The sequence below is a fragment of the Arvicanthis niloticus genome, chromosome 22 (genome assembly GCF_011762505.2).
Source record: "Arvicanthis niloticus isolate mArvNil1 chromosome 22, mArvNil1.pat.X, whole genome shotgun sequence".
In the NCBI taxonomy this organism is placed as follows: domain Eukaryota; kingdom Metazoa; phylum Chordata; class Mammalia; order Rodentia; family Muridae; genus Arvicanthis; species Arvicanthis niloticus.
Window position 1 is genome coordinate 12222315 of NC_133429.1, and position 27290 is coordinate 12249604.

At 44.9% G+C, this 27290-nt stretch overlaps 1 protein-coding gene across 2 annotated transcripts in view; it reads left to right on the plus strand.

Moving 5' to 3' along the window:
• The first annotated feature begins 324 nt into the window (after nucleotides 1–324).
• Gnptab (N-acetylglucosamine-1-phosphate transferase subunits alpha and beta) overlaps nucleotides 325–27290 on the plus strand; it is a 69315-nt gene continuing 42349 nt past the window's right edge. The window contains exons 1-2 of one of the 2 annotated variants that reach the window (XM_076919907.1): nucleotides 325–666; nucleotides 21216–21301. In XM_076919907.1, the coding sequence (XP_076776022.1) occupies nucleotides 550–666; nucleotides 21216–21301 (203 nt within the window). In that variant the 5' untranslated portion in view covers nucleotides 325–549. The remainder of the gene's footprint in view (nucleotides 667–21215; nucleotides 21302–27290) is intronic. The other variant, XM_076919906.1, reaches the window with a different exon arrangement.

Below are 27290 nucleotides of genomic sequence, written 5' to 3' on the forward strand. Positions count from 1 at the left end.
TGTATTGTGTCATTTGGGGCTAGCCGAATATGCATTCCGTAGCCACGACCTTTCAAATTTTCTTTCAAAGATAAACTTGAGACAGGAGCGGTGTTTTTTGGTTCGGCGGGATTGCCCAATCGGCAGGGGACAGGCGAGGTTGGTTACCTGTGGATTGGGTGGGTCCCACCAAGCACAGGGCAGAGGGCCCAGAGGGCAGGGACCACAGCGCACGCGCAGACGGGAGGGCGCGCTTGCCCTTGCCCCTCCGCCCTCCAGGCGGCGCTGGCGACCCGCCGCCGCCTCTCCGAAGCCAACCCCGGGTGGCGCCGGGCGCCTTGCGGGCCCTGGGTCCGCCTCCGCCGCGCCAAGGGCGTGGGCTCCGGGCTCCCGGAAGCGGCGGCCGCGGCGTGGAGCCCAACGGGCCGTCGGTCGCCGGAGCGACAATGCGCGGCAGCCGGGGGCTGTGAGCTAAGCGCGGCGGCGCGGCCGGGGCCCCCTGAATGGCGGCTCGCTGAGGCGGTGGCGCGGCGCGGTCTCCTCCCGGCGTGGGGTGGCGGGGCCGGGGTGATGCTGCTTAAGCTCCTGCAGAGACAGACCTATACCTGCCTATCCCACAGGTATGGGCTCTACGTCTGCTTCGTGGGCGTCGTTGTCACCATCGTCTCGGCTTTCCAATTCGGAGAGGTGAGTAGCGGAGCCCGAGCCCCGGAGCCGCGTGCACAGCCCTCCCCGACCGAGCGCCGTGGTGCCAGCACCCCGAGTCTCCCTCCTGCCTTCCCATCCTCTTTGCAGCCTGGGGACCTGCACACAGCCCACCAATCCCAGGCGCGATGAGCGCGCATCCTCTCCCCTGCTCGCCTGCAGCAGCTGTTCTGGACGTCCGGGCCTCCCATGCTTCAGCGTGCTCATGGGTCCCCTTCCTTCTGCAGGGTGTCCCCAAGAGTCCTCTGGTCATTTGAGTTTTGGCTCTAAGGCCTTGCGCGGGTGAAACTCTCTCCTAGGGTTTGTATTTTTCTGTAGTGATCCTTCATTCCGTGGCCCTCCTTCGGATCCAGTCCTGCGGTGCCACCCTATTAATCTTTCACCGTTGACAAAACACCTTATCTTCTGTTTCTTCTGGATCTCAGACTTTGTCTTAGAGGCACGCGCGGCTTTGCATGTGAATTTTGCGCGGCTTTGCATGTGAATTTTGCGCGGTTTTGCACGTGAAAGGGGAATTTTTTAATTAACTTTTTTCCTTTTTCATAATTGCTCTGCTGTTCTATACAGCTGCATGCCAGCGGGTGGAGGCCTTACTTATGAGAATGCACACGCTGATGGGAAGCGCTAAGTGCTTATCTCAGACGAACTGAGAGTAGGGCACTTGTCAGGTGACTAGGACTGCCTGACTGATCTTGAACTCCAGCCCCGGACCTCTTGAGAGGCAGCACAGACCCTTGAGTCATGGGCTATGCTAGTACTTTTTAGATCAAGTCCCTGGTCCTTCTTGGACTGAGAACTGCGCTTAATTGATGTAAAGCCGCTTGGTTAGACTGTAAACTCTTCAAAGGGCAAAGGCAACCGGTTTGGGAGGTGTGTGAAAGGCCAGGTTAAGTGAATTTTGTGCTTCTTTGGAGACATACCTTGAACGTTTTGGGGACTGCAGTTACTCTTCGGTTTAAATTTCAGTTGTTTGATTCTTGGTAGTCTGATGCGGTATGCTCTATCTTAAGAGTGCAAAGGGGTATGAGCAGATCAGAAATGAATGGGCACAACTGTGCCATTCAACAAAACACTGCCCCTGGAGACAGGAGGAAAACGTGTGCTTTCAAAGAGTTTGAAATGGTCTCCCTGTTTTATTTATTTGCTTATATTTCAGTAAGCGGTTTAAAGGGTTTTATAATTAACCGAATGCTCTTATTAAACGCACAGTACACATGTGTGCGCTCTGCACCAACACCGGGCAGTAAGCTCGGTGGAGGTGGTGGTATCAGTTTAAATGCTGTAACTCTAGCCCAGGCCCAGTGCCAGGTCCTGCCAGTGTGTGCATACTAAGCATCTGTTTAGTGACTGGCCTGTTTCTAAGTGTGTTTTTCGTGGTTCTAGGGACTAGAAAAAAGTAGCTTTACGGATGAGAATGAGAATGAGAACGTCGTCCACTACCACGTGTGGAAAGTTTTAATAGCCGACTACCTTCCGATCAGTCCTTGTTTCATGTTGTTTATGCATAGTTAGTGTCTTACTGCTTTGGAATGACTTTTTAAGGAAGAGCCTCACTAAGTTGCCTAGGCTAGCCTGAAGTTCCCAGGCTTCCTTTCGCAGCCCTAGGGTTACTGGTTCGTTTTAAACGAGCTGTTTACTAACCACGGTGTAAAATACATTTGTTAGAGCCTTGAAGAGTTTGAGACAGAGCCTCACCATATGTGGTTCCAGGCTGGACCGGAACTTCCTATGTAGACCAGGCTGGTCTTGCACTCGGATCCACCCGCCTCTGCCTCCAGAGTGCGGGGATTCAAGGTGTATGCCTCGAGGCCTGGTTCGTGGGCACAGAGTTTAAAGTTTAGATTAAATGGGGAAAGAAGAGTACAGGAGGGGTGGCCGCAGCTGGCCTGTGGTCGGGGGAGGGTTAGGGAGAGCTAGTGTGGATGTGACTGATGGCTCCAAGTTAATGCTAACCATGATAATAACGAACGTAGCCCTTACTGGGTGTTCTCTTAACTGCTTTACACACTAATTTAGTCTTCACAGTGTCATCTGATATGGACAGTATTATTTAACCCACCTCACGGGTTACGCAGCTGAGGTGTTTGCATAAATTAACCCAGCTAAATTACAGCAGACTTGTGCTTCAAACTTAGACAACTGGCTTTGATACCAATGTCGTAATAACACCTCTTTTAAAGATTTACTTAACTGTTTATTTTGTGTGCATTGATGTTTTGCCTGTATGTATATGTGTGAGTAAGGATGTCAGATCCCCTGGAACTGGAGTTACACACAGTTGTGAGCTGCCATGTGGGTGCTGGGAATTAAACCCAGGTCCTCTGGAAGAGCAGGCAGTGCTCTCAACCACTGAGCCATCTCTCCAGTCCCCAGTAATCCCTCCTTTTTTTTTTTTTTTTTAAAAAGGCTTTTCTTCCATATATTTATGCTATGTGCATGCATGTGGGTGTACCTGTGTCACTTTGTACTTGTGGTTCTCTCTCTGTACCTTGTGGTTCCAAGGAGTCAAACTCAGGTTAGGCAGCTCCCTCATCCTCAAAGCCATCCCCTCACCGCCACCCACCACCTTTCTTTTCCCTGCTGAGGCTTGAACATGTGACCTGGTGCATCCCAGGGAAGAGCTTCACCTTGCACTTCACCCTGAACTCCTGATGGTTTCTCAAGTAGCCTGGGCTTTGCTTATCACATCTAGGAAGAAATCTGACCCCTCCCAGCTTCCTCTTCTTTAAAATAAAGGCAAGACTGTCTTCTTCTCAGGGCTGTTAGTGGAAATTAAGTGTAGGAAGTACTTCATCAGATTGATAGCACATAACTAGCTGTGGTTCAGCCATAATAGTTGATGTTATCACCATCAATTGTTTAGTCTCAGTCTTCACTTTGAAATATTTCCTTGAACTAGGACTTTGATCTATAGGTAGCACCCAGCTGTTAACCAATTATGATCTTAACCATATAATGGTTAAGAAGATCGTTGTTAAATTTTGTGTGTGTGTTTGTTTGTCTCTCTGTGTGTGTGTGTGTGTGTGTGAGTTTGAGACAAGGTGACTTGTACCCCAGGCTAGCCTCCAACTCCATATGTGCTTGAAGATGGCCTTGAAATTTTTTCTGACCCTGCCGCTTCAACCTCCCTAATGTTTATAGTTATTACAATATTTAGGATTGTAATTTTGTTGTTGAATTATTAAAGTTTAAGACCTCTATGCAGTGCTGGGGATGTAATCCCAGGCTCTGCAGGTTAGGCGAGCACTGAACCAGTTAATCTATCTCCTGGCCCTGGGCTGTTGCTTTTTAATAAGCAGTTTGAACACTTGTCCAGATTTTGAGGAAAAGTGGAATCAAGGGCGGGATCTACTAAGTAAATTGTTTTCCCTTACAAGTTAAGCCAAGTATTTCCTGGAAACCCCCTGGGAATTCTGATAAAATAGGAATACAGTTGAATCTCAAGGTGACCATCTAGGGTGAGCCCTTGAAGTAGAGATATGGGTCTGAATGAAATAAGGACCCGGCGGCTCCTAGATTTGGTTGAAAAGAAGGTTTTGGTTTTTTTTTTGTTTTGTTTTGTTTTTTTGTTTTTAAATATTAGTTATTTTATTTGTTAACATTTCAAATGTTGTCCCCTTCCAGGTCTCCCCAGAAAGGTTTTTATTATAGGTGTGAGGGAGAAAACAGCCAGAGAACAGCATCTGGAAGAGTCCAGAGCAGGGAGAGAAAAAGTAGACTGAACCTGGCCTTGGGATGGGGAGGTTGAGAGAAAGAAGGGATAGAGAAAAGAGGGGAGGCAGGTGAGATGGGAGGGGAGGGAGGGTGAAGGGTAGAGGAGAGGAGACACCCAGAGGGAGCAGGGGGAGAGCACATGGGCAGGGTTATATAAGAAGGAGAAGCTGGGAACAGGAAGCCAGAAGTTTGGGGGAAGGGGTGGATAGGAAGAACCTCAGACTCCTTAACTGGTACTTGTGCTGCTGAGAGAGCCTGGAGGCCAGCCTGCTCTTTGGTATGCTGATAGCCACCACACTGTCAGTCCCAAGTTTCCTTTGGCCCGCACTACTCACTGTAGTGCCTTGGGGTAAGGGCTGCAGGGAAGAACTTGCCTATTTTAAGTCACGTGGGTCTGGGAGCATTTTTAAGTCACGTGGGTCTGGGAGCCTGGGTTTCTGGTATCAAGCACTTGTGTCCCCAAAGAATCCTTTATGGACTCATTCATAAATGTTTGATTCTGCCTTGCATGATATAATATGTCTGAAGATTAGCACCCGGGAGACAGGCAGGAGGGTTGAACATTAGACATTAGCCTGGGCTACACAGTGAGACACTGACTCAAGGGAAAAAGAAATTTCTGACTTTGACGTTAGTATTTGTTCTGCCTTATTATAGTTGCTGTTACACGTGCCTTTAAAACAAACTTTAGGGAGGAAAATGTATTTCAGGCCTATCCTCATTTATATACAAGTCCACACACCCTTTCCAGAAACTTCTGCAATCACTACAATATCTTAACATTAAGTCCCTGCACTCTCTGTAGTGAAGTACATGGATATTTCTACTCTGTGAGAAAAATATTGACTATAAATAGACTCCTGTTAGCTCAGGTTTTACCACCAAACAAGTTCAAGGCAGGTCGGGGAGACTGCCAAGTGAGGAATAAAAACAAAACCAGTGTTTGCAGCTCCTTTGACTTTAGGTTTGTGAAAAAAGCATCCTAGATTACTGGTCCGTGAGAATTTGTGTGTGTGAGCTGTCCCGTGTAGTGAACATACCACTTTCTTATGTAAGCTGCGTGTGGAAACAACCTGCCGCTTGCTGGTTTATGATCTTGATGCTGGATTGATGAAGTACTCTTTTTCAACAATAAAGAAGGATTGAAAACGGGATCCAGCTAGAGTCACCTTACGGACTAGTTTCTTGGCTGGCCGAATTCCAGGAAAGAAATGTGTTACCATGTTTGTGTTTGATTAGTTTCCTGATTTAACTGTTTTTGTGTGTTCTTGGTCAGAGGCAAAAAAAAAAAAAAAAAAAAAAAAAAAGGCGGGGGAGGCAGAGATTCCATCTGAAGGGACATTCCATTCCCTGGCCTGCACAGTGCCCAAACTGAATTACTTCCCAGCTGATCCTGTGGGTTGGTGGCTACCTCTCTGCTAGGTTTTGTTAGACAGGGTAGTATATGCCTTTAATACCAGCTCTTGGGAGACAGAGGCAGATGGGATCTTTGGAGTCTGAGGCCAGCCTGGTCTATGTGTATAATTAATTGCTGGCCAGCCAGGGCTATGTAGTGAGGACACAATCTTATAGAAATCAACAAAAACAACAACAAAATGGTTTCGAAATTACTAGCCAACGTATTCAAGGCCCCCCTCCCACTTTAATATATAAAAATGTACATTATTGGACACTTCACTTAAGAAACTGTGGTTGGGAGTTGGAACTCATGTAAAGGCCAAACTCATGCCGTTGGCCAAAGGCACACACACACACACACACACACACACACACACACATGTGCACCAGTAAAACAAAAATAATGGAATTTGTGCTACGGAGGAAATGCTAAAGATCACATAGAACTTTGGTTTTTTTTTTTTTTTTTTTTTTTTTGGTTTTTCGAGACAGGGTTTCTCTGTGTAGTCCTGGCTGTCCTGGAACTCACTCTGTAGACCAGGCTGGCCCCGAACTCAGATTTTTTCCCAAAACCTTGAGACCTGCATGCTGTTAGCTTGCATGCTATTAGGATGCACACAGTATGGCAGCCGGTACCGTCCCCATCAGGACTTAGCTCAGGCTGGGGGAGATGAGGCCACTGCAGACATGAGAACTACTAATGGTGGAAGGAAGAGGGATTTCAGTGTGTGGGTAGGTGGGTATGTAATAACAGCTTAGTTTAAGGGAAGAAAATAACTGGTTGAAGCATTTTAGAGGGATCTTAGCGACCTTTGCAGGAGGCACGAGCTTGTAGGGTGGCTTCATAAAGGAGTAGGCCATGTAGACAGAGAAAAGCAAAGAATGCTTTGGAAAGTCAGACCATTTGGAGTAGCTGAGCTGAGGCTTGTTAATATAGAAAAGTCTGTTCCCTCCCTTTTGCATGTTGAATCACTAGTCACTGGATGCATCAGCATCAGTAACAAGTTGCAAGTGACAGATCCCACCCAGCTCAGACCTGGTTTAAGAAAAAAGGGAGCTTTTCTGCTGGCATGACTGGACCAGGTAAAGTTCAGGCAGGGCTGGATCAAGGTGCTTGAATGATGTGGGAATTTCTCCTGGTCCTGTCCTTCACCTCCCTTGGGCAGCCTACCCCCAAATGGGTGTGGCCTCCAGTTTCCCTTCTGCCTGAGAGTAACTGCAGAGACTTGTTCTCAGGAGGGTAGACCACACTTGCAGCTGCCTGCCTGCCTGCCTTGACCTGGGGTTGAGTGCCCCTGTGTGAGTACCTTTGTGTACCACCCAATCCTCTGCAGAGCCTTGGGGATGGGCAGGCCTGGAAGTCACAGCTGAACCACCAGATCGGTGAGGGCTGCCCCTGAGAATAGTTACCAGATTGTTATCAAAGAACTGGCCAGTGAAACAGATGCCCAAGATACCGGCTTCTGATCAAACCCGTTTCCTTTCCTTGGCCTTCACATTATGCCTGTGATAACTGTTTGCCCTTTGTCTTGTAGATGTGATCATGGCTGTTTCCATGGAAAGTATCTGCGAGATTTATATTCTTGTCTGGGCATATTATCCTGGGACTTAGCTAAATAGGGCTCCAGGGTACTTCATAAGGCTTCCAGCAGTGATTCAGTGTATAACATATGTAGCAATTCCTAGTTGTGTTTGGTCAGATTTTGATGTCTAATCTTTTTTTAAAATTAATCATTCCATTGTTTAGAAGTCTAATCTTTTTATTAATGAATTTTAGTATGTTGTGAAAGCAAAACTTAACCTGACCCCTCCCCCTCCTACCCCCCTTTACCTTTTCTGGTAGACAATTTGTATCTAGAAGTTCTCTTTTTCTTCAGCATGTCCCCCCCTTTTACCTTTTCTCAAGGTTCCTTAGTCTTTTTTTTTTTTTTTTTTTTTTTTTGGTTTTTCGAGACAGGGTTTCTCTGTGTAGCCCTGGCTGTCCTGGAACTCACTCTGAAGACCAGGCTGGCCTTGAACTCAGAAATCTGCCTGCCTCTACCTCCCAAGTGCTGAGATTAAAGGCGTGCGCCACCACCGCCCGGCCCAAGGCGCCTTAGTCTTAAATTGGAGAATTGACAAGATCACTTCTTTACATACTTCCCTCTCCCCTCCTGTGGCAGACAGACATGTTTATCATCATGCTGTTCTTTTCACCCCGAGCCCAGACATAGTGTCAGGAGAAAGAACGAAGTGGTCTGATGTTCTACCAGCGTCCCAGGACTCTCCCCAGAAGTGGAGGGAGAACTTTCCTGAGACCTAAGCAGTTCTTTCCGGGCACTGTTACCATTTGTGTCTTAGAACTGTGCCTGAAAACAGCCAGATATTTGTACTACCTAGCAGTGAAGTTCCTTTATTAGGAACAGCTGTGCTTGTCCCTATGAATAATAGGCTGCCAGTTGGGCCCAAGATGTGTGGTGCTCCTTGTTGGTTTGGGCATGGTGGTATACAACTTTAATTCCAGCTATGGAGAGCCAGAATAGGCAGATCTTTGTGAGTTCGAGGCCAGCCTGGTTACACACTTCCGCAATCACTTCAGATTATAAACTATAGTGTTTCTTCAGCATTAGAGTGGCCAGTCTCAGAGAGGAACAGATACCAGAGCCTAAGCTGATTTTGTGCCTCCCCTCTCTAGGCCTGCAACACACAGCAAACCTAAAATTAAGCAGAGGAGGTGGGTTTGCCGGCCCTTCACTTTCCTAGCTCTATGTGCCTCTGTCTTCCACTTGTGCAGCAAGACACAAGGGCTGAAAGCCTTTACTATGTAACGTCATCCGTCATCCGAGGTGTCCACTGAGGTGACCACCTCAGGTTTGGCAAGTGTCAAAGTTTGTTCTCTACTGAACACCATCAAAGGGTATTGAGACCACTCCTTACCACCATGCTGGGAGCTGTTGCTCAGTCATCCTGTGAAACCAAATGTCATTTTCATTTAGATGGGTTGCTTATTCTTCCCATAGCCTCTGGAGCTTTTCATTTTAGCCTCTGCCCCTACGGGGGTGGGAGTGGGTCTTGGGCTCTGTCTTAAGTGTGACCCACTTCCAGTACACCGCATACCCATCTTTGGTTCCAGCTAGAGAATGTGAGCTGATTCCAGGCCATCGACCATCACCTTCCCCTGAGAACAGTTAGCTGACAGCCCTTTGTATTTCTGAAGTGTGAGGCAGGGCTGGCATTTACCAGCATTGTGAACTAGAGTGAGCTGTGTTGGTGAGCCTGCTGAGTGTTTTCCCTGGACTTGGGGAGATGAGAAGTTTCTGTCTTGTCCTTGGAAGAGGTGGAGCAGCAGTTACAGAATGCCAGTCACTTCTGCAAAGCTCTCAAGCCTCGGGACACTTGTGCCATAGTGGGGATGGACTCCCACTCTGTAGGACACTGTGTTTTGGTCCTACTTGGCCCTGGAACATGGTCTCTTGTGTTTGGTACTTTAGAGGAAACTCGTCTTTTTCTGTGCACTGCAGCTTCTCAGATGCAGTTACCACTCAGCTGGTGTACCATGCTCAGGAGAGAAAACTTCCTGTTCTGTACTCAGCAACCGGGGCTCAGAGATGACGTCCATAACCTTACCCCACAGAATGCCTGGCTCATTCATTCAGTTAGGAAATAACCTGGCCCCTTGGGTCAAAATAGTTAAGGAGGAGACCTGGTTCCTGCTGACAAGGAATTTGTGCAGTGAGGCAGTAAAGGCTACTTTATCACATTTGTGAGCAGTGCTGTTAATGTGGAGGGAGAGGGAGGCAGTGAGGACTGACCTGCCCTACCAGCCGCTCAGACAGAGGACAGAGGAGGGTAGTGCTGACTGGCATTTACTTTCAGTTTGTGGTGATTATTTCCCCCAGGGGATGTTTCACAACATCTGGAGACATTTTAGATTGTCCTAGCCTGGCGTGGAATGAAATGTTGCTGATGGCTTTAATGTGTGGAAGCCAGGGATTCTGTTAATGGACAATACAAGGCTCGAAGCCCCAGTGTAGGGGATGCCAGGTCGAGGAGGTGGGAGTGGGTGGGGGAGGGAGCACCCTCATAGAAGCAGGAGAAGGGGAGGGGATAGAGGGTTTCTGGAGGGGAAACCTGGAAAGGGGATAACAGTTGAAATGTAAATAAATAAAATATCCAATAAAAAAAAATCATCCAGGCCCAACAGCAGTGGTGCTGATACTGAGAAACTACCACTTCCCACCCAAAGAAACAGAATAAAGACCTTGATGTTGTGAGGACAATCCAAAAACAAAACAAAACAAAACAAAACAAAAACAAACAAACAAACGGTAATGAAGGAGTCAGCGTGTAAAGGCACCTGCATGTCACCAAGTCTGGTGACCTGAGTGTGAGTCCCAGGACTCATGGGAAAAGGAGAGAACAGATTCCCAGATTCCCAAGTTGTCCTCTGCCCTCTACATGTATGCTGGAGAACTAACACGCCTCTGCCATACACAAAATAGACAAGTAAGAGGATAGAGGAGAGGTGTGTGTGTGTGTGTGTGTGTGTGTGGTGTGTGTGTGTGTGTGTGTGTGTGTGTGTGTCAGTGAAGGCCCTGTGGCTAGAGTGTTACAGAGAAATATCAGGGTGACTGGTATGGTTGTAGTGACCTTTCCCCCAGCACTGGGGATTTTGGTAGTACCATTAAAGATTGTTTTGTACTGGCATCTGATACCTGAGACTTAGGAGTACTGCCAAATGATGATAACCCAGCCCTAGTAACAAGAAAAAAACCGTCAGGGCCCCTTACCGGGTACAAGATTTGAGAAGTCCCCAGAGAGATCCTGAGAGTGACTGTGGGCGTGGTAATCTGCAGGAGTCTTGGACTCAACTTGTAAAAGGGTGTAGAGAAGTGGGTAGGAGAGGAACAGCAAGAGGCCCAGGCATCTGCATGCTTGCCAGCCACTCCACTAACACCTCCATCAACAAGAGTAAGCAAAATAGGCAGTTGGCGTTCCTAGCCCCTAACGGTAGGTGTTCCGTGAGCATCTGTTGAAGGAATACTAAAGCATCCAAACTTATTTTTGTTCACTGACTGTACTGGCTGTTTTTGTCAGTTTGTGTTGGTTTGACACAAGCTAGAGTCCTCTGAGTGGAGGGAAGAGGAAAAAAAAGGTCTCCATAAGCTGGTAGAGAATTTTCATAATTAGTGCACAGTTAGTGTGGGAGGGTCCAGCCCATTGTGGGTGGTGCCATCAGGGCTGCTGGTCCTGGGTTCTATAAAAAAGCAGGATGAGCAAGCCAGTAAGCAGCATCCCTCCATGGCCTGCCTCTGCATCAGCTCCTGCCTTCAGGTTCCTGCCCTGTTCGAGTTCCTGTCCTGAGTTCCTTTGATGATGAGGAGAGATTTGGAAGTGTAAGTGTAACGTTTCTCCCCAAGTTGCTTTGGTCATGGTGTTTTGTCATAGCAATTATAGCCCTCACTGAGACACTGATTGTGACTAAGCCTAGTGACAACAGGTGGGCTACACGAGGAGTCAGATGTCTACAAGTCACCTTGCAAAATGCTCATAGAAAGCATCCAATAAGTACTAATTAAGTGTCATATGTCCCCTCTGGGGAGCCCTTCCAGCTGGGATGCTCTTGCTGGCAGAAGTGAGAGACCCACTGTCTCGGCTGATGCCTGCCAAGTGTTCCCCTAGAGACAGCAGAAAATTTCCCAAGGACTGCCTGGCTCTGCTGTATTATTGTTACTGGGATAGCAGAGGGGCAAGTACTTTATTAATATGACGTGCGCTTTTATAAATGACTATGTAGGTATCTTCTCTAGTTCCTTCTAGAAAGGATCAAGCTAGTGTTCCTAATGGATGATGTATATTATTCACAGTATGCTGTTATAAATTTCTCTAGTCTCGGGACAGTTTGTTCCAATCTTGTGATGCAGATGGCAGTATCTTTAGCAGGTGACTAGTCAGCCTGTGGTTGATTCATCCACACAGCACATGAAGCAAGAAGAAAGGATCTCGGAAACATCCTACGGACCAAGTGCCATTCAGACAGAGGGCACGGCGTTCTGTGATCAGACAGAAGAATGTATGGCTTGCTTTTAAATTGATTTCTAAGTTTGTTTCTTCTTTTAGGATTCTAGTTAATGCTTTCTCCTTGATGTGCCTGTTTACCCTTTATTGATAGATGTACTTATTTTTATGTATGTGTGTTTTGCCCTCAAGTATGCAAGCCATCATTGTGCGTATCTAGTGTCCTTGGCGGTCAAAAGAAGACATCAGATTCCCTAGGACTGGAGTTACAGGGTTGTGAGCCCACATGTGGGTGCTGGGAATTGAACCCAGATCCACTGGTAGTGCAGTCAAGTGCTCTTAGCCATAGACCCATCTCTCCTGCCCCTTACACAGCTGCCTTTCTTTCCTTCATGTTACCCTATGTTACCCCAGTCCCTTAACTTCATGTCCATTTCTCACTTATTTCTATCTGATAAATATTCCTCACCAAAATTCCAGAAGTCCACACGACAGATTTACGGAGGCGTTTGCTGTGGTCAGGTTCTCGGGTGGGTCTCCTTCTGTGTTTGAGGGACTCACAGTCCAATGGGAGATGGCCAGAATGGCCTTGAAATCTTTGCAGGGTAAGGTAAAGAGAAGTGGAACAAGTTCAAAAGATGTTGACAGAGGGGACAACAATAAGAATGGAAAAAAACAGCACATAGAGGGTCATGAGAAGAAAACCAGAAATGGCACGAGAGTCAGAGGAGCAGTGGGAGGAGGGTTGCTGATGGCTACAAGGTGACCACAGGCTGCCCCCACTGGTTTACAGAGCTGAGAACAGAATGCTGAATAAGATGGAACTTTTGTCTCTGTAGAACTTTGTGGAAGGTTTGATAGTCACAGGATACAAGCCAGGCACAGTGATTTTCATCTCATCCAAGAGTGAGTTAAACCCAAATGAGAGGATGTTGTAAGTAGAACCGGTGGCACGGGCTGGCCGCTAATCACTGTGGGAATCTCACATTGGCCATGGTGGGGGAATCACTTTTGGTTAGGGAGTAGGTCCATGGCTCCATTTTCTGTCTACTTGAAGGCCACCATTATTTCAGTGAGGAGTAACACTGCCATTGATCCAATGGTCTGAACCTCCAGTGTACTTGTTGAGTCCACAATTTACCTCTTAGCATCGTCATAGAACACAGAACACCCTCACAACATCAAAATGCCAGGCACGATGGGACCCTGGCAGCAGGCTTTTCTTTTCTTTCTTTTTTTTTGTTTTTTGTTTTTTGTTTTTTGTTTTTTCGAGACAGGGTTTCTCTGTATAGCCCTGGCTGTCCTGGAGCTCACACTGTAGACCAGGCTGGCCTCGAACTCAGAAATCCGCCTGCCTCTGCCTCCCAAGTGCTGGGATTAAAGGCGTGCGCCACCACCGCCCAGCACAGCAGTCTTTTCAAAACCTTTAGAAATCACAGTTGAAGGCGGGTGGTGGTGCATGCCTTTAATCTCAGCACTCAGGAGGTGGGTGGATCTCTGTGATTCAGAGGCCAACTTTGTCTACAGGGCTACTTCCAGAACAGCCAAGGCTACCTAAAGAAACCCTGTCTTGAGTGCCCACCCCTACAAAGCACTGGTCAGAGTATGGCATATCATAAGGACTCATTTTATCACTACGTTTTTCTGTTTTCATTTTTTTTTAGACCAATAGTATTTGGTACTGCTAAATCCCAGGTACCGTAAGTTCCTGGGCTATCTGGTCTCTGGTTCTAGGTCCCCCAAGCAGTGTTGGGTATGGGTTCTATCTCACAGACTGGGCTTAAGTCAGATCAGTTGTTGGCTGGTTACTCCCACAAGCTTTGTACCACGGTTGCCGTAGCTTCTATTGCAGGCAGGAGACCATTATAGATCAAAGGGTTGTGGCTAGCTTGGTGTTTGTTTCTCATTTGGTAGCATGCAGTGTACCCTCCTATACCAAAGACACTAGAACTGTGGTTCTGAACCTTCCTAATGCTGCAACCTTTTAATACAGTTCCTTATGTTGTAGTGACCCAGACTATAAAATTATTTTGTTGCTACTTCATAAGTGTCATTTTGCTACTGTTAGGAATCGTAATATAAATATCTGATATGCAGGATATCTGATATGCGAACCCCAAAGAGGTCACAGCCTAGAGGTTGAGAACTGTTGCACTAGAACCTAGGGGGAAAAGGTTCTATGTAGTCACAGGCTTAATTTCGCCATGTTCAGTGAGTTGTGTAGGTGTTGCCTTCAGCAATGGGGCCTTGCTGTCAGTTTGTGGAGAGCAACCTATAATCTTGGCAGCAGCCTGGGGTGTTTAAAGATTCCCATGGGACCCTGGCCAACAACTCAATTGGATGTAACCCAGTCTTCTTACTGGAAGCTATATTTGGTGACAAGAGATGGCCAGTTGGGAGTCTGTCTCCCTCATTATTTGGCAGTTTGATTTAGATTGCCTTTAGATATGTATATATTTTAGGAGGCTCCTCTACTGTATCAGGGTTCTATACTACCCCTCAAATGGCCCTTCATTTTAGCTGTCTCCCTATATTTCCTCTTGTTCCCCATTTGATCCTCCCATCCAACCCCACCCCCCATCCATCCATAATTATTTATTCTAGATCCCTTTCCTAACAAGATCTATTTGTTTCCCCTACTTTCTTAATCTCTACCTAACCTCTGTGGTTCTTTGGACTGTAGCTCGGCTATCATTGACTTAATAGCTAATACCCACATATAAGGTAATACATGCCAGATTTGTCTTCCTGGGTCTCAGTTACCTCACACTCAAAATGATTTTTTTCTGGTTCTATCTGTTTGCCTGTAAGCTTCATGATGTCATTGTTTTTGTTGTTGTTGTTGTTGTTGTTTGTTTGTTTTTTAAACATCTGAGTAATGCTCCATTGTGTAAATGAGCCATATTTTCTTTATCCATTCTTCTGTTGAGGGGCATCTAGGTTGTTTCCAGTTTCTGGCAATGAGCATAGTTGAGCGAGTGTCTGGTAGGATGAACCATTCTTTGCTTATATTCCCAAGAGTGGTATAGCTGGGTCTTGAGGTAGATTGATTCCCATCTTCCTGAGGAACCGCCGCCTGATTCCTATAATGGCTTTACAAGTTTGCACTCCCACCAGCAGTGGATGAGTGTTCCAATTACTCCACATTCTTGACAGCATGGGCTGTCATTTGTATTTCTGATCTTGGCCATTCTGACAGGTGTAAGATAAAATTCGAAAACAATTTTGATTTGCATTTCTCTGATAGCTAAAAATGTTGAACACTTTCTTTGTTTCTCAGCTATTTGATTTTCTTCTTTTGAGACTTCTCTGTTTAGATCTGTGCCCCATTTTAATTGTTTTTTTTTTTTTGATGTCTAGTTTCTTGAGGTTTTTTATATATTTTGGATTATCTCTCAGATGTGTAGTTGGTTTAAAAAAACTTTTCCTATTCTGTAGGCTGCTGCTCTGTCCAGATAATGGAGTCCTTTGCCATGCAGAATCAACTGTTTCATAAAGTTGTTGCAGGATATTTGAACTTGTTTAAAGTTAGGGTGTGGCTCAGCTTTAGCACACACCTTTAATCTCTCTGGCTGGAATAGAGACACATCCTTAGTACACACCTTTAATCCCAAACAATGAAGATAAAGATAGTTTGTAGGAGGAAGTAGCCATGTTTGAAAGTGATGTCTATTTGAGTTGCAGAAAAAGTGACAGATCAGAGAAAGATTTAACAGAACAGGATATGCCCAGCTTTCGGGAGAAGAGAGAGGAAAGAGAAGCTACTTAGGGAGAGACAGACAATACAGGAGAAGAGAGTGCACTCCAGCAATGCAGCAGAGTTTGTGGAGACAGTACTGTAGACTTGAGAGGCAGAGTAGAGCAGCACTGAGGGAGAAGGAGGCAGTTTTACCAGGAGAGTTTTTCAGAGACAGACTGAAGAGAGAACAAGCTAGACACAGGTAAAGACAGAATGAGAAGGAGCCTGAAGATTAGAACAGATTGCTAGAGTTAGTTTGAGGTTCAGAGGCCAAGAGAAAAACCAGATTGATTAAGTCAGCTGAGTTGAACCAGCCAGCTAGATAGAGTTCAGAAAGAAGAAAGGGTGAGCTTATCCAACAGCAGGTCTCAGAGCCCGAAAACATTCTAGGCAGAGATTATGCAAAGGCTAGAAGCTTCCAGGACTAGATTAGCAGGCAGAGGCAGTAAGCCTCACAGACAACAGTTACTACAGGAGAATAAATGTTACTTTTACATGGTGTCCCATTTATTAATTGTTGATCTAAGTGCCTGTGCCAACAGTGTTCTGTTTAGAAAGTCTTTTCCTGTGCCAATGTGTTCATGGCTATTTATACCTTTCTTCTATCAGTTTAGTGTATCTGGTGTTATGGTTAAGGTCTGATCCGTATGGAGTTGAGTTTTGTGCACGGTGATAAGTATAAATCTATTTGTATTTTTGTGCATGCAACTGAGTTTAATCTGCACCATTTATTGAAGATGTCTTTTATCCATTCTGTATTCTTGGCATTTTTTTTTCCCTAAATCAGAAATCAGGTGTCAGCAAAAGTATGGATTTACAGTTTCATTCTATTGATCATCATGCCTGTTTTTGTGTCAGTACCATGCCGGTTCTGTAGTATGACACTTTCTAAAGGTCTGAGGGACAACCAGTGTCTTCAAACCTGGGATTGTTAACCTGGGTAGGTGCTGGCTCATAATGTAGACATGCTGGGTTTCTGGTTATCACATCTAGGAAGATGGCTCAGTGGTTAAGAGCACTTGTTATTCACCAAAAGAACCGGGGTTAACATAGGAAAAGCCCTAGCTATGTTATGCAGAGTTCATGTGTTCCTTCAGTTTCATAGGGTAATCTGCCACGTTCTCCACACTTAAACGTCGCAGAGATGTGCTTTTGCAGAGAGTGCTGTGTGCCCTGTGTTGGAGCTTTTTTGCCTCTTTAAGTTTTAGTTCTTATCTTCACCAAAACTCTGTGGAAATGGATCCAAAGCAGAAAGTTCTGGAGAGAAACTTGGGAGTGGTGAGCTGTTCCAAGATTGCACCCTTATGCACCCATTAGGCACGTTTGAAAGTGCTCGTTGATGTTTGGTCTAGGCATTGTGCAAGGATCTAGAACTAAAGTGTCAGATCAAGTTCTTAGCTCATAGGCACGGAGACCGTTATTCTGTCCTTGAATTGATATGTAGAAATTGTGCATTAATTTATGGGGTGCTGTGGGATATTTTGGTAAATATAGAAAAGCCTTGGCAAATATTTTAACAGTTAAATTTTAGTATTATAAGTGCCATTTTAAGAGTTCTATAGACAGTTTGCCTGTGAACATTGTCGTACAGTTTTGTAAAGCAGGTGGCATTAATAGTATTATACAGAGAGAAAGTGTCCTAGGTTTGTACAATTGATAAGTATCAGGTTCAAATACAAACCTTCTGACTTAATCTTTGGATGTTTGTATTGTGTGGGGATAAATACAGGATTCTGTACATATCTTGCACATAGTCTGCATCTGATCTATATCCCAGACCCAACTCTTTTTTTTTTTCATTAAAAAAACTATTATCTTTATTTTATATACGCTTAAAACACTCTTCCATATAAACACTTTACAAGAGTGTTTTGCCTGTATGCGTGTCTGTATATCCTGTGTCTGCATGATGCCAAGGAAGCCAGAAGAGAGCACTGCGGGGACTGAGAACTGAACCACAGGTTCTTTTCAGGAATAACAAGTGCTGTTAACCATTGAGCCATCTCTCTAGACCTTCCTCCTCCTCTTCTATGTTTTTAATTACTCGTGTTTGTATATGTGTGTCTAGGTGTGTTACAGGTAAGGATAGTTAGTTGCTGGTTGATGCTAGAGGTATGCTATCCCCTAGAATTGGAGTTACACAAGAGGGTCTAACCTGATCAATGACCTGGGTGCTGGGAACCAAAATCCACTCCTCTGCAAGAGCAGTGTGCTCTCTTAGCTGCTGGAGCATCTCCTCAGCACCCCCAGCTTCCTGTTTAGCAGTGTTTCTAACAGTTCCCTAGCCCTGTGTGCATGTGTGTACATGCAAGTGTGTGATGGCATGCATGTGGAGATCAGAGGATGACTTGCAGAAGCAGGCCTCTGCTTCATCTGAGAGTTTTAGTAATGATAAGGGCTGAATTTAAAAAACGCACTTTTTATGTAATTGTAGGCATTTATAGCCATTTCAGGGAAATAGTTCTGGGTCACTGGATGTCTGGTGTATTAAGTAAACATTAGTTTTAGAACTGCTGAATGATTGCATTGATAAATGTAAATTATTATCAAAGCAAGTAAGTCTGAGGGAGCAGCCTGGGCAAAACTAGAGTCAGATGACCCAAGTTCCATCCTATGGCTAAGGAGGGAGGTAGGAGGGACCGCTTGGAGGAAAAATCAGAGGTAAGGAGACAGCTCAGTCAGTAAAGGACACTCTCTGCAAGCATGAGAACCTGGATTCACAGTGCAAACAAGTGCAGACGTATGGTTCTCCAGTCGTCGTCCTGGAGAGAGGGGGGACAGGCGGATCCCAGAGCTGGGTAGCCATCCAGCCTAGCAGAATCGGTGAGCTCCATGCTCAATGAGAGACCCTGCCTCAAAAGATGAGTCGGAGAAAAAATGAGGAAGATATCTTTGACATCCACACACTTTCATGCATGCACAAACACACGGGGGAGGGGGGGAGAGAGAGAGAGAAAGAGAGAGAGAGAGAGAGAGAGAGAGAGAGAGAGAGGAGATTTTTACCTAACAAGCTTCCTTCTAATGGTATTTATTTTTAAGATTAATATCCCTGAATGCTATGTCAGAAATCATTTTCATAAAAAGTATTATAGTTCATCTAGTCTCAGGTTTTACCAACAAACCATATTCTAAGGAAAACGTTTTAGAACAGTGGTCCTCAACCTTCCTAACGCTGTGACCCTTTAATACAGTTCCTCATGTTGTGGTGACCCCCCCTCCCCCAACCATAACATTTTACTCCACAACTGTAATTTTGCTACAGTTATGAATCATAATGTAAATGTCTGTTATGCAGGATAGCTGATACATGAACCGAGAGGAGTGGAGACCCACAGGTTGAGAACCACTGGTCTGGAAGTTGGTTTAGAGAGTAGCATCTGGAGGAACAGCTTCAAGTGACAACATAGCACTTCGTATATAAAAAGTGACATTAATTTCCATGCACATTTTAAATTTGCGTTAGTGCCGTATGATGCTTTAAGTATCTTGCCGTTACAATAATGAAGGCTCCAGAAGCCATGCTCTGTTTAGTTAGAGGTCTAGTATGCCTGGCTAACAGGAGAAAAAATAAGTAAGGAGATCAAAGCCAAGGCTGGAGAGGTGGCTCAACATCTAAGGATACTGGTTATTCTTCTCCCAGGGGTCCCAGGTTCGATTCCCAGCACCTGTGTGGCAGCTCACAACTGTGTAGCTCCAGGTCCGAGAGAGCTGATGCCCTTTTCTGACCTCCACAGGCACCACATACATGAGGTGTAAAGGCATACATGCAGGCAGAAAATAAAGAAAAGAAATATTCAGATGAAAACAGCAAAGCGAACACCCAGGCATGGGGTGGGGCTGCGGACAGTGGGTGTCTGATTTCATAGTTGACAGTCAAGATAAAAGTTGTTGGAGCAAAGAATGGGACATTTAGATTGAACCAAGAGACAAGGCACTTTTTCTAGTATGTCAAAGCACTCTGGACTTGGTGAGGTTGGTCTCTCTGGTGGGTGCAGGCACGTGGAAGGAACATAAAGCAACACCAGCTGAGCGTGACCCTTGGTGAGGTCACACTCAGCTCACCCTCCCTTCTGTCTCCTGCATCTTCTGGACAACCCACTAGCCAAGAACAATTTTCCTCGCTTAATTTTGTGGTTTTTTTCTCAAAAGAATTGCTATGTTTATACTCAATAAATTGATATTCGTGCAGTTTATACTATTGTAAGTTGGCATACCTGTGTTTTACAGTGTAGATGACATTTTACAGCTACAAGTTTGGTTCTGTGTGGTATCAGAGATAGAGCACTTTACTTCTCCAGGAATTTGAAGTCCAGCTGGAGGACACTTGTATGCATGTCTAACTGCATTCACCGTGATGATAGCAAGGTCCTGGATCTTGCTGGGAATCCTACCACCTCTTTTCTGTGAACAGCCATCCTACCTTGGCAGAGAAGGAGCACGAAGTTAGAAGGCGTGTGGTAGGGAAGACACCAGAGTAATAGAGGGGGAGGGGACGTGCTTCTAGAAAGAGGGACTGGTCCCTTAAGAATTAAGGTAGAGAGCCAGCAAATGTCACTGGACTTGACAGCATAGAACCTTGGTAGGCCATTGAGATAGGGCGAGGGCAGAGGTGGTGGAACGGGCTGAAGGTTTCAGAAGAGTACAGATGACTTTGAAAGCTATAGAGGATTTTGGATAGAGTGATCAGCTAGACGGATGTAAAGGGAAGGCTTTCCAAAGACCTAGAATGTGCTTATCTACCCGGAGGAGAAAAGAAAGGAGGAAAGGCCCTGAGGTGTGTGAGGCCATGTTGACGAGGCCTAGAGCAAGTTACACAGAGGCAGGGCATTTGCTAGGAAGAAAGACACTTTCTCAGTGCTCAGGAATGGAGAAGATGAGGCCCATGGACGGATGTTCATCCGTCAGGAGCTTCTGTAGCAAGGCAGTCAGTGGAAGCCTCGTAGTAAGATCATCCTCCTTCAGATGGTATTGGTCTCTTCTCCTGCTGTTGCTGTTTTTATGAGCTGTTCCTCCCAGACTTTAGGGGGTCTGAAGGCTGTCCTCCAGAGCGTCTGCTAACCCATGTGCGGCAGGGCAGGCCATAGTCAGGGCCCAGCTTCCTGTCCTAGCTTCGATTCTCTCCTGGTATCTACCTATTCTCTGCTTGAAAAAAGCCAACCACGTGGGGCTGGAGAAGTGGTCCAGTGGTTAAGAGTACTAGCTGCTCTTCCAGAGGATCTGGGTTCAGTTACTAGCACCCACATGATGGTTCACACCTGTCTGTAACTCTGGTTCCGAGAGTTCGGATACCCTCACACAGATAGACATGTAGGAAGAAAAACCCAACCACACAGTTGCCCTCAAGCAACCTGCCCCAAACATTCTTCCAGCTAGCTGACACTGTCTTTCTCTTCCTCCTTCCAGACCCCATGCAGACATCACTTCCTTCTAAACATTTTTATATTTCTAGACCCCAATCCAAAGCCAGTGAGACCCTAAGTCTTCTCAGATGTCCGAGCCACGGTTGTAGCTTGTTTACTGGCCCGAGTAGGGTGTCAGGTGTAGGACACACGTGGAGTGGGTCGCTGCTTTGGACCAGTCCGTCTGCCCCTTTAGCAGGTGTTTATAACTTAAAGTGGACTTTTTTGTTGAACTGTTAGTTTTTGATGCACAGAAAGTGTTGGTATTTTTCTTTTTCTTACAGGTGGTTCTGGAATGGAGCCGCGACCAATACCATGTATTGTTTGATTCCTACAGAGACAACATTGCTGGGAAATCCTTTCAGAATCGGTAAGATGAGAGTCATTTTGTAGAGCATCTGTTATTTGAATTTAAATGCTAAGGCATGTATTATATGGTGGTTAGTTAAAGAGAGACCTTTTCAGGTTGTTCATGGCAACACAAAACACACCTCTCACCTCTGAGGAAATAAATAGTTTACTTTTAAGGCAAATACAAGTAGCTAGGTGCATGGATTCTTTTTTTTTTTTTTTTTTTTTTTTTTTTTTTTTTTTTTTTTTTTTTTTTTTTTTTTTTTAAAGATTTTATTTATTTTATGTAGATGAGTACACTGTAGCTGTCTTCAGACACACCAGAAGAGGGCATCAGATCCCATTATAGATGGTTGTGAGCCACCATGTGGTTGCTGGGAATTGAACTCAGGACCTTTGGAAGAACAGTCAGTACTCTTAGCCACTGAGCCATCGCTCCAGCCCCAGGTGCATGGATTCTAAATGTGCCAAGTTGTATGCTCCTATGTGGAAATGGCTCATGAGGGTTTTATAGTTATGTAGCAAAAGAAAGTCATAAAAGTATTTTTCAGCCTAGCAGTGGTGACACACGCTTTTAATCCCAACACTTGGGAAGCAGAGGCAGGTAGATTTCTGAGTTCCAGGACAGCCTGGTCTACACAGTGAGTTCCAGGACAGCCAGGGCTACACAGAGAAACCCTGTCTTGAAAAACCAAAATAAGAAAAAAAAATTTTTTTTTCAAAAATATCAGGTAACTGGGTGTCTTAGGGTTTTGTTGCTGTGAAGAAACACCGTGACCATGGCAACTCTTATAAAGGCAAACATTTAATTAGGACTGGCTTACAGTTTCAGAGGTTCAGTCTGTTATCATCATGGTGGGAAGGATGGCAGCATTCAGGCAGACATGGTGTTGGAGGAGCTGAGAGTTCTCCATCTTGATCCTCAGGCAGTGAAAGAGACTGTGTGCCACCCTGGGTGTAGCTTGAGCATATGTAAGATCTCAAAGTCCACCTCCACAGTGACTTGCTTCCTCCAACAAGGCCACACCCACTTCAACAAGGCCACACCTCCTAATAGTGCCACTCCCTATGGGCCAAACATTCAGACACATGTGTCTATGGGGGCCATATCTATTCAGACCACCATAGTGGGTTACAGCAAACTGGGAGATCTCTGCCTAGGTTTCAGATGATGGAATCTATTCCTGGCTTTTGGACTGATGGAAACTATTGATCCGTTAATACATTTTAAATATGTCTTACATTTTAAATAGATCTTAGATCTGACACAGAGGTAAGCACCAGATGGCTGTTAAGAATATTACAAATAACCCAAGAGGATGTGGCTCTGGATCGGCAACATTCCAACTCTCTACAATCAGCTGGTCCCAAGCACTCACTTTTCCATATAGGTTTTGCTGTGGTCTTTAGTGGACACTAAGAGTAAATGACATCCCTTCCACAGAGAGCAACCCTCTCAGCTTTACGAGGTTCTAGACACAGAGATGTGTGTGTCTGTTGTAACAGTAGTAGGGGACAGAACATGTAATCAAAGTAAGAAAAAAAAACAAAACAAAAAAACAAACAAACATCCCTTAGGATCTGTAAAGCTGCAGTTTTCAAAGACACCCAGGCCTCCAAAGAGCCTCCAGTTCAGTGAAATAAAAGATCTCTCTATAATAAATGTCTGTATGTTATTTGCTTTTTAGAAACTATATACATTAGTGAATGGTATAAAAACAAGTGTGTAAAATTGCTCACACCCTAATATTTTACCACTGCTTTGCTGAAAGGGAACAGAATAGGGTGGGTCTATGTATAAATGTTCACGATGAAGCAGACCAGTTACTAGCCTGATTTTATGTTGACCCTTGAGTACACACTTGCCTTTTTAATTCCCTAGATCAGTCGTTCTCAACCTGTGGGTCACGACCCCTTTGGGGGTTGACGATCAGATAACCTGCATATCAGATATTTGCAACATGATTCATAACAGTAGCAAAATTACAGTTACGATGTGGTAATGAAGTAATTTTACGGTTGGGAGTCACAACCACATGAGAAACTATATCAAAGGGTTGCAGCATTAGGAAGATTGAGAAGCACTGTTCTAGATGATGTTCACATTAGCTGCATGGCGATTGCTTAATTAAGTCAACGCCCTTGGGCGGTTGAGTCACGAGTTGAACTAGCCGTCTTTTTCATGGTAACTCTTGTTACTTTATAGAGTATGGTTAGTACTATTGTCTGCTCTATAACTCGGACTTAGTTGGTTTTGTTTTTATTTGTCAACGAACAAGGTGATCTTGTCATTTTAAGGAAAGCGGACAGTAGTATCTGTTAGCAGTGATAACATCCGTGTTTCGGGTTTATAGAACTTGCTTCCAATACGGAGACGTTAACAGTTTCTGTGATTACCTTTAGTCTCGCCTCTGAAATCACACTTGTTAATATTACGTAAGATGATTAATAAAATGTATCAACATTTGGCAGATCTACATGACTGTTTAAGCTGTTAGTTTCCAGAGTGTGTTGTTACAGAATCTTGCATTAATAATTGAACTGTTCAACACGCAAGAAAGGCCAGTGGGTTTTCAGATTCCACACAGCAGCTAACCCTTAAGTTGCTATGGCTGGTTTTGGTTTTGGTGTCAAAGTATAAACTATTATCTGAAAAGGCTATTAACTATTAAAAGATGCCCTTCCCCATGTCCGTGTGAGCGAGAATTTTCTCCAAAACACTTTTTCTTTCGGTTGTCTAAGTAAAGCATCCTATGTAAACAGACTGAAACTGGAAGCTGTAAGATGCTGGCTAGCTTACTTCTGCTAACTGGAACAGAAAACTTCAGGAATCCCAGAAATGCCTCTCTCTAAATTTTGACAGTATTTCCTAGAAAATACAATTTCTGGGTTTCACAGATGGATCCATTGGTAAAGTGCTTGCAAGTCATCAAAAAAAACCCCAAACTGATCCCCAGAACCGGGGTCAAAATAGCCAGGTGCACACTTGTAATCTCGGTGCTGGGGGGCTGGAGATGAGCAGATGCCCAACCTATTTGATAGGCTCTAGGCCAGTGAGACACCTTGCCACCTGAGGAACTGAATGACCCTGGAGAGTGTCTTCTGCCTGTGTCCTGGCAGAGCAGTCATTTTATCACACAGACACACACAGACACACACACACACACACACACACACACACACACACACGAAAATCATGGTTTTCATGACAAAAGTTATAACCATTAACATGTAAGGAAGTTCATAGCTTTAAGCTGTCTTGTTCCATTGTAAATATGGAAAACATGAATAACTACAACCTATAGGCAAAGCTCTGTGGGCCTTGAGGGTTTTCAGTGTTGAGGCCAGCAGACCCATGTAAGGCTGAGAAACATCCCCTAGCTACAATGGTTGTTAAATTTTGCATGCTAGGACGGTGTGAGCAAAGGGTAGGTTCCAGAGTCTTAGAATGTCCCTGAGAATTGAGTTTCTAACCAGTGTCCTAATGGTCCTGAGGCTGAAGGCCTGGTGACTGGTGCTTCAGGAAAGGATTCAACAGGATGTGTCACTTCCATCACATCCGTGTTTCTCTATCTTGCCCTTTGACAAGTTGATTCTCCCACCCCACCCCCACCTCTACAAAAAGCTCCAGAGTGATCCTCTCCAACTCACACATTTATGGAGCACCTACTGTGTACCTGATTATGTGCTGCCCGTTGATGATGCACAGACCAGTAAGTCTCTGCTTTGAAGAGATGCCAGACTTTTAAGAGAAGAAAGCTAAGTTGTTAGGAAATACAGATTTTGGAATTCAGTAAGTTTTTGAAAAATTAATTATTTGTCTTAATTTTAAGTTATGTGTATATGTGGTAGTGTTGGGGGTTGTGCATGTGAGTGCAGTGTCCACAGAGGCCACAGAAGGGCATTGGATTCTCTGGCACTGGAACTGAAGGCGGTCATGAGCCATGTGCTAGAAGTTAATCAGGTCCTCGGGAGAGCAGTGCTTGCTCCAGGCTCCTGAGCCCAAGGTCAGCGGTTTTCATCCAATGCCCTTGTTTTCTTTCTAAAGAATTTCCTGTTTTGTTTGAGACCGGATCTCATTCCATAGCCTGGAACTTGCTGTGTAGACCAGGCTAGCCTCACTCACAGATGTGTCTGCCCTAGCTCCTGAGTGCTCAGATTGAAGGTGTGCACCTACACCCAGCTCACTAAAGGTTTTTCTTTTTAATATTGGTCTCAATATGTATCCCAGTCTGGCTTCACAGTTAGATTTCCTGCCTCAGACTCTCAAGGGCTGGGTTTGCAGCCTAAAATTTTATGAATACGTTTCTTCCATATTTAGGTTGCACTACGTGCTATAATCTTTATTGAAAGCTTCCGTTCTTTTGCCAATTTGCTTGCTTGCTTTGTTTTGTTTTTGAGACAGGGTTTCTCTGTGTAGCCCTGGCTGTCTTGGAACTTGAGCTAGAGATCTGCCTGCCTCTGTCTCCCAAGTTGTAGGATCAAAGGCTCGAACTGCTCCCACCCACCCCGCCGCAGTACAGTTCTTACTAGTGCCATCTGCTCTGAATGAGAAGGAAATCCCAGTCTGAGGGTTCAATTCTTGCTAATATGTAAATCATCCATTGTTCCTGATTTCAAGGCAGACATTCCTTCTGGGGCTCTTTCATCATGTGTAAAGCATGGGTATGAAACCGTTTTTTTTAAGCTTTTTTTTCTACTGCAGGTCTGAGGGTCTGGGAAGTGACTTTGTTACTTTTCTGTAGTGATTTGAATACAATTGTGTCACATATTTGTCACCATCCCTTTGATCCTGAGTCACAGGCTTCCTTCTCAACTGGAAAACCAGATCATGGTCTAGTGGTTATAACTAAAGGCTCAGACTCATCTCTGCCATGCTTGATAGAAAAACAACTGACTCATGGCTGGGAGCCAGTCATGTGATCTCTGTCGGGTTTTTAATTTAGCCCCTGAGGTACACATGTGATAACAGGCTCATCAGAAGAGCCAGCACGACTCTAAGTAAATGACTTAGGAACTTTAGTTGTTTTCCTCAGTTGAACATTTACCAGTATCTCCTGATTCTAATAAAATCCATTCTGAATGAGTCATTACTTTACTAGAAAAACTTCAGAATACGTATTCTTTTTTCCTTCCTTTCCACTGAAAAGTGTATTGAATCAAGCAGGGTTTTGGTGGGGTGGTTGTTTTTTGTTTTTGTTTTGTTTGCTTGTTTGTGTGTTTTCTACATTTTTAGCATCTAAGTCTAAATGTTTGACACATGAACCTAATGACTGGTGTGAGAACTGACACCTCCAGGTTGTTCTCTGCCCAGCACACATGAGCGTGTGCCCTCTCTACCAAATAGAAACAAGCACCCACACAAACACAAAACACACACCATAATAAAGACATTTGAGAGGATTCGAGTTGGAGTGACCTTGAATAAGTTGTGTGTGGGTATACGGGGCATCAGATAGATATTGGGAACATACAAATATGCTGAAGAAATAATAGTTACCGAGGCTAAAGACAGAGCTAGTTAAGGGCACCAATTGCTCCTCCAGAAGACTGGGGTTTGATTTCCAGCACGAAAATGGCAGCACACAATTGTCTGTGACTTTGGTTTCAGGGGATCCAATACCCTTTTCTGGCCTCTGCAGGCATATGCCAAGAACATAGAGGGTACACAGATATACATGCAGGCAAATACACCCAAAACATTAATGATGATAATAATAAAATTGTAATGAGAATATAGTTATTTATCTAACTGGTACATATTAACCCACTCAAAGGAGGCACTGTTCTAGACCTCAGGCCAATAGTGGTGACCAAGAGGAATCCATTACTCTTACATAGAGGACGGGAGGTGCAGTAGGGGACACAGAGCACAGCTGATCTCAAAGTGTGGCCGCCCAGATGGGCAGCAACAGCATTAGCCCAGAACTTCTTTGAGAAGACCGTTCATTCTGAGGCCATCTTGGACCCTCGCAGTTAGAGCCTGACAGAGAGCAGCAGCCTGTTTA